The 21,588-nt window shown below is 44.1% G+C and overlaps 1 protein-coding gene across 1 annotated transcript; it reads left to right on the top strand.

Moving 5' to 3' along the window:
* The first annotated feature begins 176 nt into the window (after window positions 1–176).
* Window positions 177–18,211, top strand: si:dkey-32e6.3 (uncharacterized). The gene is made up of 6 exons (XM_056299935.1): window positions 177–465; window positions 2,381–2,553; window positions 7,799–8,017; window positions 15,143–15,303; window positions 15,435–15,567; window positions 17,560–18,211. Exons 1-6 carry the CDS (start codon window positions 177–179, stop codon window positions 17,734–17,736), a joined length of 1,152 nt encoding a protein of 383 aa, XP_056155910.1. The 3' UTR covers window positions 17,737–18,211.
* Window positions 18,212–21,588: the final 3,377 nt, after the last annotated feature.

Below are 21,588 nucleotides of genomic sequence, written 5' to 3'. Positions count from 1 at the left end.
CTCCGCCGCCAGCCTGCCCGATAGGTGGCGATCTTTCCCACGCGAAGCACGGCGCCGAAAAGAAAGCGGGCGAACGAGGAAGTGAACGAGCACGAGCCAGATGGGAGAAGCCGGTCGGCTCGCCGGTAGCCGAATGTCGCGGGAGACACTTAAGTGTTGTCGCGCGCGCCATTGTAATGGCGGAGCCCGGTGAGAGCAGCAAGCGGCGAGACGAGGAGGGCGGCGGTGAAGCCGGAGCGGCCGGACGCGTCGCCGACATCGCAAACGTCAAAAAGCCCGCCGGCGAGGCGGATGAGCCGACGGTGGCGGTTCCTCGGGGGTTACACGCCAGCAGGAAAAAGTTGGTTCTTCACGTTGACCTTAACAACACCATCCTGGTGTCGGACGCCGTGACGGGCCAGGGGACCGTAGCCGCTCTGGAATACTTCCTCACCACTGTGACGTGGGGCCGGATGAGCGAGCAAGGTAACCTGGAGAGAGCGTGTGACCTGCCGGGCGGCGATCAGCTGGTCGTCGGGTGTGGCTGGGGGCTTCTTCTACCCCTCCTAGCGGTCCGTGGCTGTGGGCTGCGGTGCGGCGTTTCGACTGTCTGAACGCCGGTGTTATGCGAATATGCGACCGCCTTAAAAACTTGAGACGCCGATGTCGCCCTAAACCCCACATGCGCCCGCCTCACGGTTGCCGCTAGATGGCGCTGCTACAGAGACGACCGCCTCCAAAGCGTTACCAAGACCTTATCCTCACCAAAATATATCGGGGGGGGGGGGGGGTGCCAGTCCGCCTCTGTTTACGTAACAGGGTCGCAATTTTCGATGGTCGCAGATTTGAACGTTACACTGTAACAAAGCGATACCGTCCGACGTCTATTAAGGCACGTTCCAACAAAAATGTGATTCTTACGTCTTTAAAGAATCCTTACTTTTGCATTTGTTACCCGAGTTGTTGCCCTGTGTCACGCTTCCTTTATGAAACCACTAGAAGAACCCCGCTACAATGTAGCGGTTCGGTTATCCACCCGTCTAAATCTCCCTCCTCTTCATCCTGCCAGCTAACCACCTTCCTCATGCCCCTAACCCCCCCCACTCCAACTCCCTCCCCCCAAATGCTCAGAATCATCTGAAATGCTGAGAAAAGTGGTTTTTAGCCCTTTTTAGAAAATGCATATTTTGCATAGTTATGCATAATTATAATTATTTTAATGTTCTGCTATTTTTCTGGTCCTCTCTGGAACAATACCTACCACCTCCAAAAAAAAAGAGGATCATAAGTGCATTTTTGCAAAAATGCACTTATTTTGCATAATGCCAAAACGTTTCTAAGTCCCAGAATTTTTTTTTTATATAGGTGAAAAAAATCAAAGATGCTCAGAATCATCTGAAATGCCGAGAAAGGTGGTTTTAATCCGTTTTTAGAAAAATGCATATCTTGCATATTTATGCATAATTAATTATGCATAATTTTAACGTTCTGCTATTTTTTATAGGTGCCCCTGATCATCCCCAATAATCTCCAAAAAGAATCAAGGCCCCAAGTGCTTTAGTTTAGCCGTTTATAGACTCTCACACAGACACACCACACACCAGACACACACTGAAAATACAGGAGTAGATTTCCCATGTTCATGTTCGGTATGTTCCTTATAAATTACATACAGACCATAACCATAGGTACTAGGGCAGCGTACTGGTGAGAATCTGGCGGTACGATACGTATCACGATACAGGGGCTTACGATCCAGTATATCGTATACTGTAAGAAAGGCGATATATTGCGATTTCACATGCCTGTGTTCTTTGTGTTTATGCTACTTCCTCTCAGTTTACGTTGTTGCATTGGCGCGGAAGAGTCAAATGGCTGAAGATAGTTCACAACACTGCCATCTAGCGGTCACAACACTGCCATCTAGTGGTCACAACACTGCCATCTAGCGGTCGTGGGGGTTCCGCACAACACAATGTTTGTCACGAACCTTTACATGTAAACAAAAATCGATAGCGTGGTTTTGAGAATCGATACGGTATCACGAAGGATAATACCGCGATACTCGAGTGTATCGATGTTTTCTTAACACCCCCTAATAGCTAATCTGAATCATTTGTGTTGTGAAAATATAACTACTAAAATGAGAAATGGAATAATGAACTGGGCAAGACCGAAGTCGGTGTAAAGTTCATGCTATGGTGATACAATGATTTGTTTACACTCAATCATTTATAATGGGAACTAAGAGTGTTGGTACATTCTGAGGGCCCAGAAGTAGGAAATATCGTTGTCTTTTGAGAGTCACTGGAAATAAAAGCCCCTTGACTTATTTATCAACCCATTCCTTTTTCTGTCTCCAGTCAAACATTTCTGTGCTTTTCTCTTTATTCCCTTTCAGGAAAATGGCAATGGCTGAGTGATTTTCCCTCCCTGCTGCCACCATGTGAGGGAGCTGTCAGTTACTGTTCCCAGTTCGGACGGGTGACAGGTTTCACCTCCGCTGCCGGAAGACGGTTTCGGGGAATTCTGGACCAGCATTTGAATTTGCTCAGGTGGCCCGAGGGCCTCAAGGCAAGAGAGCTTCATATGTTGTATTCGTATTCATATGTTATATATGTATAATTCACATGTTGTAAAGTCATGATATGCGGCTCTTAAGACTAGATTCTATGTCAGGAATTCTGTCTTCAAAATCTTGTCATTGGCATTCCGTACAGCTGAAGAAACCACCAATCTTTCCTACAAAAGCATATTAGCCTATTCGCTCTTTCTCATCCTCTTCATTCTTTCTCTTGTAGGTTATTATGTGTGCCCTTTGCCGAAGTGCCAAGCTCTAGGTACAGACCTTTCTCTCACCTGGCCCTAAAATGGTGGCACAAACTCGTGGTCTCCATCAGAGCTACTGACTTGCTTGTTCCCTTCAAGAAAGGCTTAAAAACTTTACTCTCCCAGGCCTACCTTAATCCTTAAATGGTCTCTAGTGGAAAGGCACACTTAAACTAATGCACTTGACATGCACTCCTGGCTTTAATATAATTACCATGCTTCAGCTGTATTGCTATTTCATGTAGTACTACGATGATATGATTACTATGTAGTACTCTGTGTTGCCTATTTGTAACACTTTAATTTATCTGCTAACTGCTGACTCTCTTGTAAGTCACTTTGGATAAAAGCATCTGCCAAATGAGTAAACTTAAATGTAAAATGTAGATGTCTTCTATGACTTGGGGGGTACGTTTCTTAGTCAATACTTCCTTTTAAACACTCACTCATGCTAAGACTGCATGTTTTAATATGTATGATTTTTTTCCCCCTTCTCTGAGGAAAGAGCAGATAGAAATGCCACATGAACAGTGCGCATAGCTTTTACAGTAGAGTAGAGATGTCAAGCCATGTAGAACTAATCTGTGCCAGGTTTAAGGACCAGGCACTGCTTGTAAGTCAGATCTACATGGGCACCAAAGGTACTGGATTGTAATATGCAAGGTAGCTCTGTCCACAAATGACAACACTGGTGTGTAAAACAACGGAGGCATTTCTCCATTTGGATGCCATCTGAGTAATACTGTAGCTACCTGAGGGCTGTTCTTATTTTCTTTAAAATGTTTGTTAATGGTTTCTGTTAGTGCGTAGTATTGCACTTACCAGTGTTAACAGTCGCTTATGTTAGAGGTAGGTAAGGTCCCGCCCATCATCCTCAGGCTGTCAATCACAGGCAAGACAGTGGACCCTGTGGTTTCTGGTCCTGTTGATCGGGGTTGACAGTTCATTAAGTTATAATACATTGCATCCTGCGGTGTAGCCTTTCTGAAGTTGAAGATGGAAAGTAAGTTTTGTGAGAGAAACCAGACAGCGTAAGAAAGGAGTTGGATTTGCCATTTTTCTAAATGATCCGCTCCAATGCAAGAAGATATCTTATGGACATTTTGTTTCTTTTGTGGCTCTTAAGTTGTATTTCTCTTCTTGAGTTATATTTCTAAATATCCATAGGCCACCTGAATACAATGCAAACTTTTTCGATGACTTAACTGATAGGCCTTAGGATTTGGGAATGTTTGCAATCACAGCATTGTAAGATGGCGACAGATGTACTCTTAGGCCTCCTCCCTCGGTTCAGGGATGGTTGTTCCCTCTTAACACAGATGGCCTCTTTTGTCCCAAATCCTCTGAATAGTACACATGGCCTGTGAAGCTCGAAATAATGGTCACACCTATATTTGCATATGAAGTAGGTCATTCGTTACGCAGCTGTATTGTACTGTATTCTTTATAAGGGTGGGGATACCTGCAGTCAGTTTAGACTGAAGATGTCACTTAGTTGAAACCAAGCCAGAATTCTGGAACATGTAGTCTTAAGTCTAGTAAGGTCTGATGGTCATAAATGATCATTGTAGATGAAGTATGTGCTAGAAAGATGCCAAAACTAATGTAATAAACAAGGGAGAAAGAAGCTCCTAGCATGTCGCCATCAGTTGGCGTGTTCTTGTTTCGATCACCTGATCTCATTGTAAAGTTGACTGTTGGTGTTATGTAACCTTTCTCCATGGTCCAGATGGATGAAATGATGTTGTATAAATGGAATCGAAAGGATGGATGTGATTTCAGCTTTGAATACTTTCTGAACCTCTTGGAAGTGACCTGAACTTAAAAGCAGGTGGAAACTCTGGGAATAACAGAAGTTTATGGCAGTTATTGGTGAAAGGGAGGGTAAGCCCAAAACCTAATTAATTTTTTTGTTTCTTATGGCCAGATTGGGGGGGGTCTCTTACAGAGGTGATTCTCACATTCTCACACGTTTCAGCTGTCTTCTGTTCTTCATATATATATATATATATATATATATATATATATATAGTGTATTATGTTCAGATGTGATCATGTGGGCTGGCTTGGACTGTGAGGGTGAGAACAAGGAGGAACAGATGGTGTCAGAAAGTGGAGAAGAAGCTAGGGAAGTGGAAGTTGAGAATTTAGAAGCGGGAGAGCCTGAGAGAAAAAGAAAGTAGATTCATCAAGTCATAGTGAGAGTGAACAGGAAAAAGAAGCCTACATGTTACGAATAAGGATTCAGGGTTCGAAAGAAGGTGCTGAATGTGGAGCTTTGTCAGAAAAGCATATTGTGGCAAAATGGATTAAGAATGAAGTGTGCGGAGTTAAATTGATCACTATAAAGTGATCTGGCATGATAGTCATCGAATGTATGTATGTTGAAGTCACAGATGGAAAAAGCCTTCAAAGTGGTTTTGTTGGGTGCTGGGTGGGAAATATACCCAGTGTTGTATTTTCCATTCAGCAAGAAAGCCCCAGTAAAAAGTGTTGTTGACGCAGAGTGGATGCAAGGAGATTTAAAGAGTGTAAAGGGGTCACTGACAGCTATAGAATGAATAGGTTTGATGAAGCCTTCTTCTTTTTCTTATTCTTTCATCTGTTCCCGTTAGGGGTCACCACAGCGGATCATCCATTTCCATTTCTGTCTGTCCTCTGCATCTTCCTCAGTCATACCAACCACACCTGCATGTCCTCCCTCACCACATCCATGAACCTCCTCTTTGGCCTTCCTCTTTTCTTCTTCCCTGCCAGCTCCATATTCAGCATCCTTCTCCCAATATACCCAGCATCTCAATCCTCTCTTCTCAATCTTCTCAAGCATCTCAATCTTGTCCCTCTTGCTTTGTCTCCAAACCGTCCAACCTGAGCTGTCCCTCTAATATACTCGTTCCTAATCCTGTCCATCGTCATCACTCCCCATGAAAATCTTAGCATCTTCAACTCTGCCACCTCCAGCTCTGCCTCCTGTCTTTTCATCAGTGCCACTGTCTGCAGACCATAATAATGATAATAGCAAATCAGTCTTCTATAAGCGCTTTTCTAACACTCAAAGGGGCTTTACAATAAACGGGGTGAAACAAGACAACAGGTAAACATAACACAGACATACAGGGGTGGATGGGAAGGGGGGGGGGGTTATGAGAGGGAGAAGCGGCAGCCACACATGACACCAGCAGTACTCTCCCATTTAAACACATAAAAAAGGGCAAGAAAAACAACAGCACTGTGGACATCGATTTTCTGTAGGGGTTTACTCCCTTAGCCTAGTCCTCTCCTGAGGTATCCACTCTTGTAAACATTCCCTTTCACTCTTGCTGGTACCCTTCTGTCGTAAATCACTCCTGACACTCTTCTCAAACCCACTTCAGCCGGCCTGCACTCTCTTCAGCACTCTCGGTTACTTTGAACAGTTGACCCCAAGTATTTAACCTCATCCACCTTCACCACCTCTACTCCTTGCATCCTCACCATTCTGCTGTCCTCCCTCTCATTCACGCATATGTATTCTGTCTTGCTCCTACTGACTTTCATTCCTCTTCTCTCCAGTGCATACCTCCACCTCTCCAGGCTCTCAACCTGCTCCCTATTCTCACTACAGATTACTATGTCATCTGCGAACATTATCGTCCACGGAGACTCCTGTCTGATCTCATCCGTCAACCTGTCCATCACCACTGCAAACAAGAAAGGACTCAGAGCCAGTTCTTGATGTAATCCCACCTCCACCTTGAACCCGTCTGTCATTCAAACTACACACCTCACCATTGTCACACTTCCCTCTTACATATCCTGCACCACTCCTACATACTTCTCTGCCACTCCCGACTTCCTCATACAATACCACACCTCCTCTCTCGGCATCCTGTCGTATGCTTTCTCTAAATCCACAAAGACACAGTGTACCTCCTGACCTTCTCTATACTTCTCCATCAACATTCTCAAAGCAAACATCACATCTGTAGTGCTCTTTCATGGCATGAAACCATACTGCTGCTTGCTAATCATCACCTCTAATGTTAACCTAGCTTCCAATGCTGTTTCCCATCACTTCGTGCTGTGGCTGATCAAAATAGGTTTGACGAAGAGTTAATGAAAAGTATGAGACTAAATCTGTTATGATACACTTTGATTTGGAGTACTTGCCTGATAGGGTGGGGATACCTGCAGTCAGGTGAGACTGAAGAAGTCACTTAGATGAATGATGAAACATTTCTCTTAATAAACATGTCCAGATGAACTGATTCAACTTTCTATGACTTCCTTACCTGGATTATTGAGCATGCATAAAGATGCTACCTGATAGAGTGTTCTTGGACCAGTAGTGCAGTATGCTCCCAAACCTTTACAGTGTAAAATTTGTTGGAAATTTGTTCATAGTTTATTTGTATGTAGGAGGGATTTCACCACGTGGTAAATGTTTGGTAAATGTGGATTGAATGTGAAGGAAACCGTGAAAAAGATCCAGATCCCTTTTCAAAGATCCTTCTTTGCAGAGAGAATCATGCAGTATGGGAGGCTAAATGTCCAAAGAGAATAAAGGAGGCAGAAGTAATCAGGGTTAAATCTAAGAAGAGAACTAATCATGAGGAAATTAAGAAATATGATGTGAGAAAAGATGCTAAGGAGGACAAGTCAGTCAGGAAGCATGCTGAGTTTTGCTTTTGTAAGGATCAAAAAGGCATCAGAACAGCCAAACATATCTATTCCCTACGAATAGAGGATCACTCCAGTTTCTGGAGAAGGTGTGCAGCAGCTGCTGAGAGAGGCTTTTAGGCCCTCTCAGAAACCTGAGAAATAAGTTATAGCGGAGTGGGACATGGGTGGGGAAGGACTAATTATTTAATTTAGGCAGTAAAGATTTTAGTTTAGATTCAGTAGATGGCGGTTATGCAACATTTTGGATGCCAACCGCTAATAAAAACCAAGAGGAAGAAGATGATGTGATCATGTTGTGACCACATGCTTCCTAACTCTATTCCTGTAGGAAGACAAGGAGCTGGCTGTGAAGGGGGAGGATGGCCGGCTGTACCAGTGGATCCTGCCCTCCTTCTTTCAGCTGTTGAAGAACCTGGTGGAGGACGGGAGGGAGTTTGCTGTTCTATTTCGTACTTTCGGCACAGACCTGCCCCGTGTGCTGAGCGCTGTGTCTAGAGCACTGACCCAGAGTGTACATCCACTGTTCCCTGATCTACCGGACCTGAAGGTAATATTAATCATTACATTTATAGAGGTACAGTCACATCACACTTGCACTGGTGCAGGAAATCAAAGGGGTAGGGCATGCAGGCTTAAAATCCTGCTTTTGCTGCCATCCAGCAGCTGAACTTTTCCCCTTGATGCAGGTTCTGTCCCCATCCCAACTGTGACGCAACAACAAACAAACATTAGTTCATTGTTACATCGCAATTGGGGTGGGGACAGAACCTGCATCAAAGTGAAAATTTCAGCCGCTAGATGGCAGTGAAAGGATTTTCAGCCTGCAGTTCATAGTCCTCGATGAGAAATTTCACCGATGGTTTTGTGTATACGCAATCAGTACTGACAATGTAGTGGAATGAAGCATTAATTGTCCTGTGTACTATACTGACGGAGAAATCAGTGTTGTCCTGCTCACAGAGTCTTCCCCACAGTGCCTCAACATATCAGAATGCATTGCGTGTAAACCTGTGTATCATCGTCTGTAAAATCATCTGCACTAATGTTGTGGGATGTCATTTCCACCACCGGAAAACCAGCTTAGTCGAGAGAATGAGGATGCATTTTTTGAACAGGGTCTTAAGAGTATATTGGAATATCAGAAACCCTGCTTGACTGTATTTAGTTTTCTGGTCACCAACTGATGTCACCATAGGTCACTTGGCAGCCAGAAAAGAACTCGGTTTTACTGCCGCCTCAGAGATGCAGAAACGACCAGGAACATTTGCAGGTGTTTTTCATCTGCTGTCCCTGTTGCAGATAGACAGAGATAAGGTTGAAAATCTGAATGTTCCGTCTAGGAGCTAGCCATCAACCCTAACTTTTCAAATATAGGTGTTGGTGAATTATTTTGTTCCAAATTAATTCTTGTGTCATAGTGAAGGTGGTCAGTTAATTCTTGGGTCAAGTTGGCCTCTGTTGCTAATCGATAAATTTTCAATTTGTATTCAGATTCACATCATTTTAAAAACTGTTAAACTGTTTTTCCTTGGCTTGTAAACTCTTCGGCTGTCAACATAAATCTTCCCCCCACTCATCTCAAGGAAAATAGGAAATGTTCAAGGTTCACAAAGTGTCATGCCAGGAGCAGGGATAGATGACCCAGATGCAGACAGTGGAGACAGGCAGGGTGAGAACAATGCTTTAATAACGCAAACTAACTTACAAAACAGGAACAGTAGATACAGACAGTAAGGAAGGGCGGCTTGGGACGAGGCATGAAGCATCCAGCTACCAAAGTCGATCTGACAACGAGTCGGGGCAACCCGGGGGAATATAACTGCTGGGGAGCCAACCAGGGAATGGGGAACAGGTGAGCAAAGCAGGGGCAGGAACAGAAATGGCAAGCCAATCGGAATGAAGAACAGACATGGCACGCCAATCAGGGAATGGGGAACAGGTGAGCAGAGCAGGGGCAGGAACAGACATGGCACGCCAATCAGGGAATGGGGAACAGGTGAGCAGAGCAGGGGCAGGAACAGACATGGCAAGCCAATCAGGGAATGGGGAACAGGTGAGCAGAGCAGGGGCAGGAACAGACATGGCAAGCCAATCAGGGAATGGGGAACAGGTGAGCAGAGCAGGGGCAGGAACAGACATGGCACGCCAATCAGGGAATGGGGAACAGGTGAGCAAAGCAGGTGCAGAAAGACAACCATGACAACAATCTCCTGAAAGATGCTGTACTGTACTTTTGTCACTTGTGTATTCAGGCTGCTGTCTGTAGTTCAGCAATACCATATCTTCTTTGGGAGCTAGTGTAACTCTTGAGGTTTAGTGGCGTAAATGGCTGTAAATCCTCACAACGTCACCGTGTGCATTCAATAATGAGACGTTCACATTATCATGGCAAATGCTCTGTGTGTCGCTTTGCACGGTGTGATATTTAACCAGTCAAGCACACATGGTAGTGCTGTATTAAATCCTGTCTTCTCCTGCTCAAGGTGCCAAGCATCTCTGGCATGCGGCATCATCATACTGTGCTAACAGCCAGCGCTAGCTAAATCACTACCTTTGCCCACTAAAATTAGGCTTTTGTTCCAAACCTGTTAGTTACAGTCAAAGGCTCACATTTTGCCATGCCAATGCATTTACAGGTCTCAGAAGCCAATTTATATTGTTTAGTTCCTACCAACCGTCACCCTGGAGTTTCAGTATAATTTGAACCCTGCACATGGCCCTCCATGACACATGGTCGGGGACCACTGTTGTAGATAGATCCTTGTACATGAAGCCAATTGCTTTTAAGAGTTGTGTAGCTCTCCCAATTCATCCTGAGGTAAAACCTGCGTAGTCGTACTACTATATGACATTGCACAAAATATTCCAAAGCTGTTGGGGTTGGGCCAAAGCACAATGCCATATCAGAGAACAGGAAGGGTTCATCAATACCCAGTGTTAACATGACATTGGTCAGCCTTTATTATGATGATGATGGACAGAGTAGGGTAAATTAACTGTAGTAAATTCACTATTTTTTTGTCATCTGTCAGTTTGGTCTTATTGTCAGGCAGCCATTACAGGGCTTGTTATTGACTGTTACCTTGTGTCTGTTATTTGCACAATAATGGATCGCTGTGTTCAGTTCTCCATTCACCTCTGTCGGTCATTCGTGTGCATGCGTGATGCATGTGTGTGTGTTGAGGATATTTATTAGGGTTGAGTGAAGAAATGTTCCCCTGAGCAGCATTAGGCTTTATGACCCCCCCCCCCCCAACACACACACACACACACACACACCCCCCCCATTTCAGAGTGTTTTGTACCTCTGAACTCACTAGGGTGGAAAACATAGATTTCTAGAGGAGCATGGGGGGGGGTCGGATGGACCGATAGAACAGAAAGAGCGGAGCAGTGAGTGGAAGAGAAGATGTCAGAATGTAGGCCTGCCAGCCACTGCTTAGATGCTGTGAGGAAAGTGTAGCGAACATCTGATTCAGACTGCCTCCTGTCAGATTGTATTTATCTATGGTCAGAGACAGGAAGGACGGACGGAGAGCAGTCACAAGACATAATGTGAGTGGGCAGGTTTCAAACTCGCTGTTTGCTCACCTACATTGATTGCCCATTCTCTGGGACAGAAGGAGAGCAGCTGCCACATACATCGTTGTCAAATCACAGATGCAGGCGCAATACCAAAAGAAAAAAAACGTTGAACTCGTAAAACTTTTGAATAATTATCAAACACTGCTGTATTCATTTGCCTCATCCAATTAGTGTGCTTGAGGGCTTGGTTCTTGGTTTAGCGTGCTGTATTGTGTACAGGTGCCGAGTCACTTTTAAGCTGCAAAGCATTTGTGTGCAGCTTAAGAGTGTTATGGCAGTGCCTCATTTCTCCTGTTTTTTTGTTCCTTGCATCTTGAGTCAGGTTCAAATGCTTTTGAGGTCATGGCAGACGTGACTGGTGTGGTGGCTGGTGGTGGGCAGGCAGTAAGGATAATCTCACTAAACACTGGTGGATTGAGTTCCTCTATTAAATGGACAAAAATTCTGACACATTAAAACCCTAAGTGCAGACATAATGTTTATTCAAGAGACATATTTATTCAACTCTGACCAACGGAATAGAATGGGCCTTGGATTGGACAGATTTTCATTCTCAATTTAACTTGAAAATGAGGGGCGCTGGCATTTTGATTAGGAAAAATGTGAATTTCACACCTAAGGATGTAATCACAGATCTGAATGGCCGTTATGTCATTGTCACTGGCATACTCTATCAGAAGCCAATTGTATTAATGTCTGTTTATGCTCCAAACGGGGATGACCAAAACTTCAAGAAATCTCTGCTGTCCTCTCTTCCAAATTTTAATTCCCAGGAGACATGAACTGCATTACAGACCCATTTCTGGATAGGTCCAGTATGACACCAATAGCACCTTACGGAATGGCCCAGACTCTCTCCGCTTTTATGGACCAATATGGCTACATTGACCCTTGGACGCATCCTTATTGTGGGAAACCCTTAAGGCATTTACTGGAGATAAGATTATTTCACATACAGTTCATGCTAATAAACTCTGTAGAGCATGCCAGAAGGAACTAGAAACATCCATTGCGAATCTCGACAATCTACTCTTAACCAGTCAATCACCCAATTTATACAAAGATAGGATAGCACCTAAAACCGAGCTTCATCTTCTTCTGATGAGAGAGGCCGAATGACTCCTCCTCCACTCACAGGGGTCCATGTACCAACAAGGAGACAAAGCGGGTTGTCTCCTGTCCATTCAACTAAAGGCTAAGTTAGCCTCCAATCAAATTACTCAAATACGAGATTCAACAGGCTCCATTGTATCTGACCCGAACGCGATTAACATCTATAAAACATTTTATTCTCACTTATACACTTCAGAATCCCCAGATGATGATGCTGAGCTAGCTTCATTTTTGAGAAATTAACCTTGCCCAAGATCTAAACTAGCAACCTGCAGATACTTGACGCCCCTTTAAAACTTTGTGAGATAAAAGAAGCAATAGTCTATGCACAGCAGCAAATCCCTGGGGCCTGACGGATTCCCGTTTGAATTTTATAAGAAGTTTTCAGACCAACTACCCCCATTGCTATTAGAAATGTTCAATGAGTCGCACCGTCAGGGATCCGTACCACTCACTCTCACACAGGCCTCGATTTCTCTGATTTTTAAGAAAGGCAAGCACACATTGAGTTGTGCTTCATTTCACCCAATCTCACTCCTACCAGTAGATGTCAAGATATTTGCAAAGATCTTCACTCAGCGACTGGAATCAGTCATATTGGAGGACCAGATCAGGTTTATAAAAGGGAGGCACTCCTTTACAAATATTCTAGGGCTTCTCGGCGTTATTCTTACTCCACCATCTTCTACCAAACCAGAGTTGGTTGTGTCCCTTGATGCTGAGAAGGCCTTTGACAGGGTGGAGTGGGCTTATTTATTTTCTTCCCTATGGCAGTTTGGTTTTGGCACTGGCCTCATCTCTTGGATTGAGCTACTCTATTCATCTCCTCATGCGGCGGTATGTATGAATACTCAACGGTCTGAGTTCTTTCCACTCTCCCGTGGGAAATGTCACGGGTTCCCACTCTCTCTGTTATTGTTCGCTATCGCTATCGAACCACTATCGATCGCTCTGAGGGCGGAGAAAAGACTGGAGGGGATTCAGAGGTTTTGAACTGATCATAGGGTGTCACTATATGCTGAAGATCTCTTTTTGGATGTGAGTGACCCTTTAATTAGTGTCCCTCATATTATTACAATTTTGAAATTGTTCAGTTTGATTTCAGGATACAAATTAAATATTCACAAAAGTGAGTGTTTCACTGTCAACTAATTTGTTACAGAGATACCATCACCGTCTATACCCTTTGGGCTGTCTAATACGGGATTTAAATATTTGGGCATTCAAATCACATGATCCATTAGCACATTACAGGGAAAAAACTTGACTTCCCTAACAACCACGTTCAAGGCCGACTTACAGAGGTGGAGTCGGTTGCCACTCTCCCTAGCAAGAAGAGTACAGACAATAAAAATGAAGATATTACCTGGGTATCAATACATCTTCCAGTGTCTACCTACCTTACTTGCCCAGATCTTTTTTTACTACTATTGGCAGTATAGTTTCTTCATTCATCTGGGCCGGTAAACATCCAATAGTTGGTAGAACATTACTGCAGAGGAACAGGTCCCTGGGCGGACTTGGATTGCCCGGGCTCATAAACTACTGCTGGGCTGCTAACACCCCTCAAGATCATGCTCTGGTTCACTTCGCCTCAGAGCAGCTGGTGTAAGATTGAGGCAAAGTCGTGCTCCTCTTCTTCACTCTATGCTCTTGTGTGTAGCACCCTACCCCTTTCCCCCTCACAATTCACCGCTAACCCCATCGTAATAGGCACTCTAAAAGATCGGGGCATAAGTCAGGGGTTACATTGGTTGGTCTCCCCTCCCCCAAGCAACTCCAGTGTGTAACAATCACTTGTTTATGCCAGCCAAGATAGGTCCTCGGTATTCCTCACTAGAAAGGAGGGGCCTCCGCCTCCTGGGAGACTTGTGTCGATGGTCTATTTGCCAGTTTTGATCAACTGCATGCGGCTTTTAATTTAGATCGTTCTGATTTTTTCAGATACCTTCAACTATGAAATGTAGGTAAAACTCACTCCCCTTCTTCCCTCAAATCTCCCCTCCTATTAGCATAGACTTGTTACTCAAAGCAGGAGCCTTATTCGAAGGTCATGTCTCCTATTTCTATGACCTTTTATCCCGAGCGGATAAGTCAGTTGTTAGTAAAAATAGAGTTTGCTGGGAAAAATAACTGCAGACCACTTTTTCAGATGATTTCTGGAAAAAGACTCTGGAAGCCAACAACTCCTCCTCTAGCTGTGCTAGACTCAGCCTCAGACAGTTCAAAGGTTTTATTCTGACTGGAAGCCATTGATTGAATTATGTTGATTTCCTTCCCCCTGGTGAGGTAGCGCCGTAGAAATCAGGCTTAGGCACACCTAGGGTGAACGAGCACCTTGCGGCCTACCCACTTCATAGACAGCCAACTGTTACCTAACCTCATGAAGCCCAAAAAGACCACAAGAATGGCCGAGATGCTAGGAAATAGAATACAGTAGCTATTCATTTATTTATCTACTTGCTTTTATTTATTTTATTTTTTTACTTTTTATTTGTATTTTTTTTTTACTTATCTGACTGCCAGTTTTATTTATTTATTTATGTATATTAACCTGCTGTAATGTGGTCTTCTGTTCTGTAAAGGGCTCTGCGGGATAGGGTAAGGAGTAGATGGAGGGGAGAGGGACCTGGGTAATGGGATTTGGGGATGTTAAAATTTTAGAAATATGATATGGATTCTCTCAATTGTAATGTACATTTTGCTCGGTTTTCTGTTTTCCTTAAAAAGAAATTAAAAAAAACAGAGTGTTAGTGTAGGTTAATTATAATAAAGTAAAATAGTTTTTCTTTGTTTCATTTATAACCATTTTACGTCCCTAACAGTTAACCGTGTCTTATGGTTAACTGCTGGAAGAACTTAACGATATTATAATTAATATTGCATTTTCACACAAAATCTGCCAGCGGCTTCATGCTGATCCAAGTTTAAATCTCTCTCTCTCTCTCTCTCGCTCTCTTCTCTCTCGACTCAGTTAAGTGTGAATGTGACCCCAGGAAAGATCCGCTGTAGTAAAAAGGGAATTGTTCTTAGCCGCGCTGAGGACCGCGTGTCGACCCGTGAGGGACAGAGGGGCCTCTACCAGTACCTCAGCTCCGTTCATGGCCTGGGAGGCTTCCAGGACCACTTTGACTGGTACTTGGAGCAATAGATATGTGAATGTTTTTCTCTGTTTGTCTCCCACTTTGTCTCACTTCCTGTTTTTTTTTCTTGGTCTGTCCTCACCCCGTGCCTTCTCCCCCCCACCTCCATGGCTCTGAGTCTAGGTGGGCTAGTAACACCTATTCCATCTCAGGAGGGAAGCCACTGTGGATTGACCCCTTTGACCTCGACGTTCAGCACATCTTCATAGATGACAACATCAGACAAAATGACGAGGACACCATTGTAAATCCCATGGTAATTTTTGACTCGCAGCATGTTCAGAACCCAACAAAGCCCAAGAATGTGTCGTTTCTCTCTCTCTCTCTCTCTCTCTCTCTCTCTCTCTCTCTCTCTCTCTCTCTCTCTCTCTCAATTCAAAGGGCCTTATTTATTTCTTTATTTATTTTTTGGATTTTCCTCCTTTTTCTCCCCAATTGTATCCAACTAATTACCCCACTCTTCCGAGCTGTCCCAGTCGTTGCTCCACTCCCTCTGCTGATCCGGGAGGGCTGCAGACTACCACATGCCTCCTCTGATACATGGGGAGTCGCCAGCTGCTTCTTTTCACCTGACAGTGAGGAGTTTCACCAGGAGGATGTAGCGTGTGGGAGGATCACGCTACCCCCTCCCGCCCGAACAGGCGCACCGACCAACCAGAGGAGGCGCTAGTGCAGCGACCAGGACACATACCTTCATCTGGCTTTCCACCCACAGAAATGGCCGATTGTGTCTGTAGGGATGCCAAACCAAGCCGGAGGTAACAGGGATTCGAACCGGCGATCCCCGTGTTTGTAGGCAACGAAATAGACCGTTACACTACCCAGGCGCCCCATCAGTCTTTTCAGAGAATGTATCAAAATCTTGAAATGTACATTTAATTGTTATAAAGAATTTGTTAAGTCTTCGTATGTGCTACATTGTAGCAGGAAGTGTTGCTCTGTCTCCACCTGTCTCTCTGGACAGAGCTGACACAACCTGTCTTCTCTGGGCAGCAGGTCCGCCTGTGTCAGCCAGTCTCTATGGCCAAGCTGTGATCACTGAGTCTGTACATAGTTCATGTCTTTCTCAGTTTCTGGTCAGTCACGGTGGTCAGATAGTCTGCCATCGCGTACTGTCTGTTTAGAGACAAATAACATTGAATTTTGCTTTGAGTTTTTGTGATAGATGTCCAATGGTTAATGTAATTTTCTTTTTCTTTAGCTATAATTTGTTTGGGCCAGATTGTGTGAGGGCTGTCTTGATGCCTTGTGCTGTTGGCTGAGCTGAGCCTCAGGACCAGCTGGCTGAGGGGACTCCTCTCTTTGTTCTCCTCTTGGTAATGGAGAGCTTTGTGATGGTAGGAGTTGGGGTCACTTGGTTTTAGGTGTTGGTAGAATTTTATTGCTCTTTTTTGCATCTTAATTAACAGGGTAAACTGGCCTAGTTCTGCTCGGCATCCATTGTTGGGCGTGTTCCTGTGTACTCTGAGAATGCTCTTGCAAATCTCAGTGCAGGGTTTCGATTGGCTGTTTGTCCCATTTTTCAAAGTCTTGATTTACAAGAGGACCCCACACTTCACTACCATATAGTAAAATTGGTTCAATTATGGATTTGAATATTTTGAGCCATATTCTAACAGGTATGTCTATGTTTGAAGACTTTTTTTTTGCATAGAAAGCCCTTCTTCCCTTGATCATTAATGGCGAGATTGAAATTTCCTGTAGAGGTAATTATTGGTTCCAAATACTTGTAGCTGTGTGTGTACTCTGTGTCAGTGGAGCCTAGTAAGAACCTATGTGGGTTTCCCTGACACCTGGGTCGTTTCTGGATACCATAATTCTAGTTTTGGTTTTTTTCCAGATTAATGTCAGAGCCCAGGTCTGACAGAAGTTTTGCAGATCATCTGCAAAAAATAGGCATTTAATTTCTGTGTCAGAGAGGGTGAGACCAGGGATATCTGATTGTTCTAGAGATTTTGCCAGTTCATCAATATAAATGTTAAACAGGGTGGGGCTGAGACTGCAGCCCTGTTTCACCCCATTACTTTGGGGGTACAGACCATTATGCCAAATTGAGTCAAATGCTTTTTTGAAATCTACAAAGCAAGAGAATTTTTTTTCTTGTTTTGGTGGATATGTTTATTAATGGGGGTGTGGAGGGTATAGATACGATCTGTAGTTCGATATTGTGGTGTAAAACCAATTTGACTCTTGCTCAGGACATCTCTCTCTCTTTCTCTCTGATTCCTCTTTTGTTGTGCTCCTGCAGGTGTTCTTTGACCCACATGGCACCGAGACCCGCACGGCTTGTACCTCTGAGCTGTACGACATAAGTCTGGTCCAGAACGACCTGCTCCGCGCCATCTCTGACCCGGCCTACTTTACGCAATGCATCCACATCTGCGAGGAGAACTACGAGAGGAACATCCAGTACGGGGCGAGCTAGAACAACAAACACATCTACCTCCCTTCCTATCTGTCTGTTTGTCTTTCTATCTGCCGACCTATGGATTAGGGGGCTGTAAAGCACTGACATTAAAATATCAATGCATGAAAAAGATGCATTTAGACTGTAGTTGGGGCTATCTGAACAGCTGTTTCTTTTTTTAACATGGATGTAAATGTGTGGGAGAAGAGAAGGACTAAGAGTTCACCAAACCATTTATTGAGGAAGATTCCTTGATGTTTCTTCATGGGAGAGATCAGAGCGCTCTTAACATCTAAGAGCAAGTACTTCAGAGATTCTCTACAAGGAGACGCTAATGAAGCGGACTGATGTTTAGATTTGGGATGCAAGGTAAAAGTTACCAGTCCATACACGTCATAGCTATACCAGGATTGCTCCGGCTGAATAAGTGACTGAGGGATCTAAATAGCTCTGACACAAGGAACAGCTTCCCCACACCTCTCTCTCTCTCTCTCAAGGTCAAATACCGACATCAAGCCAATTACAATAGAGGATAAAGAGCAGTGGAACCCACTGTGTTTTACCTCTGACTCTTTGCATCCAATTGGTCTCAGGGTTTGTGGAATAATCAGCACTTCAGACGTTGAAGGAGTTTGCAATAGCATTTCTGTGCTGCTACTTGTCTTTCTTTTATAAAGATACCTTATTTTAGAGTGGTCATCAACTTTGTATTGTTGACATCCAGGAAAAAATGGACAGATGATACCTGAATATGTCTGACAAGTGCAGTGCTGAACTCTCAGCCCAACACCTGACTACTGATGTTAATTGTGGTTAACATGTTACATAGTTTCGAAATGCATCATACAGAGCTTTGGGTAGTGACCAAAAGGGTGAGATCGTGGATACAAGCAGTTGAATGAGTTTCCTCCGTAGAGTGTCTGGGCTCAGCCTTAGAGATAGGGTGAGGAGCTCTGGCGTCCGGAGGGAGCTCAGAGTAGAGCTGCGTCTCCTTCGCGTCGAAAGGAGCCAGTTTGCCTCCTGAGCGCCTTCCTTTGTAGGTTTTCTGGGCATGGCCAACTGGGAGGAGACTCCGGGGTAGACCTAGAACTTGCTGGAGGGACTACATGTCCAGTCTGGCCTGGGAACGCCTCGGGATCCCCCAGGAGGAGCTGGAGGGCGTTGCTGAGGAGAGGGACGTCTGGAGTGGCCTACTTAGCTTGGTGCCACCGTGAACCAATCCCGGAGAAGCAGCTAAAGATGAATGAATGAACATCGTAAAGATATGAAATGAAGCTCACGAACACATTATAACCACAGTTTGATGTGCTAAAACGGTTAGTTGATGAGCACTTTCTGGGTTGACTGAAAAGCTAGTAACTATTCTCGCGTCAGGTTAATGTTTTATGATTTTAACCTTGTGGTAATGCAGTCATTGTCTAAGAACAATGCAAACAACTGCGGCTCTGATGCCTCACAATGTGTTGTTGGTATACTGCTTGCAATTAAGTTTATTCAGTACATCTGCAAAACGCACAAAACAATCCAGTCTGGAGAGTAAATCATTTGGCTGAATATGGTTTTGAGGTTAGTTAACTTATGTTATTCAGTGTAGGTATTGTTCTTTAAAAACACTCTTGTGTGGCACTTTGATCATGTTAAATGTATGTTGGAGTTATCTTCAATTTGTTTTGAGGGATTTCTCACTTACTAATTCTGATACTTCAGGGGACTCAACTTTAATAGCTTCCCTTCACTATTGAACGCCAGGAGTAAGCGGGAGGAAAGAAAAAGGAACAATCAAACATATTGCTAGTCTTTTTTTTTGTGGGGGGTTTTTCTCCCCAATTGTATTTGGCCAATTACCAACTCTTCCGAGTCGTCCCGGTCGCTGCTCCACCCCCTCTGCCGATCTGGGGAGGGCTGCAGACTACCACATGCCTCCTCCAATACATGTGGAGTCGCCAGTTGCTTCTTTTCACCTGACAGTGAGGAGTTTCACCAGGGGGACGTAGCACGTGGGAGGATCACGCTATTCCCCCCCAGTAACCCCTTCCCCCGAACAGGTGCCCTGACCGACCAGAGGAGGCGCTAGTGCAGCGGCCAGGACACACACCCACTTCCGGCTTCCCACCTGCAAACACGACCAGTTGTGTCTGTAGAGACGCCCGACCAAGCCGGAGGTAACACGGGGATTCAAATCGGACATATTGCTAGTCTTTTCAGAGTACTTTAGGTGATGCAAGAAGAATACCAGGATGCTCAAGTCCATATGTTTTATGATTTAGTTTTCAGCTAAACATTTCTTCAGCAAGGTAAGGTCTGTGTGCTGACAGTACTGCAGAAATGCCAACAGATCAGAAAGGGAAGCTTTGCAGTTTTGTGATAAGGTTACGTTTACATCATGTACAATGCCACGCACCCTCAAACTGCCATGAATCAAATACATGTCTGGAGTTTATCCATGTTTAATTCTCCGGTACTCATGAATGTGATGAACAAGTCTGTTGTTTTGGTTTTTGGTGTTCAATAAACCAAGAGGGATTTCTAAAGAGATCATTTTGGTGAATTCAGTTTTGATTCAAGGTTGTGGAAATAATTATTTGCCTCGATTCCCAAAACCCTCGTTAATAAAGTGTTAGGAAAGAGTTGGCGTGTTGCCCTCCATTTTGTGGAGACGGAAAAAGGCCCACAGAGAAGGCTAAAGGGAAACTGATCATGGCCTGAGGCAGCTGTAAGACGAAGAAGGGCTCAGTACTCGATCAATAGATGAACAAATGGGGATGGCCACCAAACAACTATTAAAGCTTTTCAGATAGAATTCTTGTGTAGCCCATGGGTAGGTTTGGATGGTTACCACTTGTTTTGTGCGATGTGTCGGTATCCTTTAACAGTACAGTACCTTCAGAAAGTGTTAATCCCCCTTGAACATTTTGTTTCTGATACATCTCAAGATTTATCAAATCTTGGTATATCAGTAGTCCTTTGGCAGCAATTAGAACTTTGAAAAGTCTTGGGTATGAGCTCTGAAGTTGCATGGAGAGCATTAGTGGACAGTGCCTGTTCAGGTCATACCTCAGATTCGCAACAGGATCTAAGTCCAGGCTGGGCCATGCCAGAGTTCCTAATTTGCAGAGGTGGAAAGTAACGAAATACATTTACTCACGTTACTGTATTGAATACTTTTTTGTGTATTTTGTATTTTTTAAGTACAATTTAAAATCGGTATTTTGTATTTTACTTGAGTACGTTTTGACTCAAGTATTGTACTTAGTTACTTTTTAAAACCTATCCGTTACTGAGTAAAAATAACAATTCAACCTACAGGGGAAAAATACGCGCCAGCACCATAGACAGTAAACCAATGGCCAGAACCAACAGTGACAAATGATGATGTGATTAGCACTGGCGCGTGAACATAGAGGGCGCGCGCGGACAAGCTAGGTTAGTGGGCGCGAAGTTTTTAGTTTCTAGTGCTAGAATGGGGGGTCGACAAAGCAGGCACGGCCAGCGGTCGCGGTCCAGAAGACCCGGACCTAGAAATAATAGATGAAGCTCAAGCTGAAACATCGAAGTCTGTAGAACTAGATGCAGAAAAAAAATCCTTGGCCACATTTGGAAGATTTCTTTTTGTTCAAGCGTAGGAAAGGCAACAGCATCATCATGCAGTGCAAGATGTGCCTCCCAGCAGTGAAGTACCTGTCTGCTTTCAACAACTCCACTTCAAATCTGCAGAAGCATGTTTTGGTAAGTATTTCTGCTGTCTCATTAGTAGTTTTATTTAATATAGCTGTTATGTCTGCACACATCGACAGTGCTGCATTTGATTTGGTGCTGTTCTATTGTGCTGGGATCGATTGGTGATGCCTGCGGGCTCTGGGTTGTTTGATC

This window comes from Lampris incognitus, chromosome 2 (assembly GCF_029633865.1).
Source record: "Lampris incognitus isolate fLamInc1 chromosome 2, fLamInc1.hap2, whole genome shotgun sequence".
Lineage (NCBI taxonomy): Eukaryota > Metazoa > Chordata > Actinopteri > Lampriformes > Lampridae > Lampris > Lampris incognitus.
Note: the sequence above shows the minus strand (reverse complement) of the source record. Positions and strands in the feature narration are given on the sequence as shown.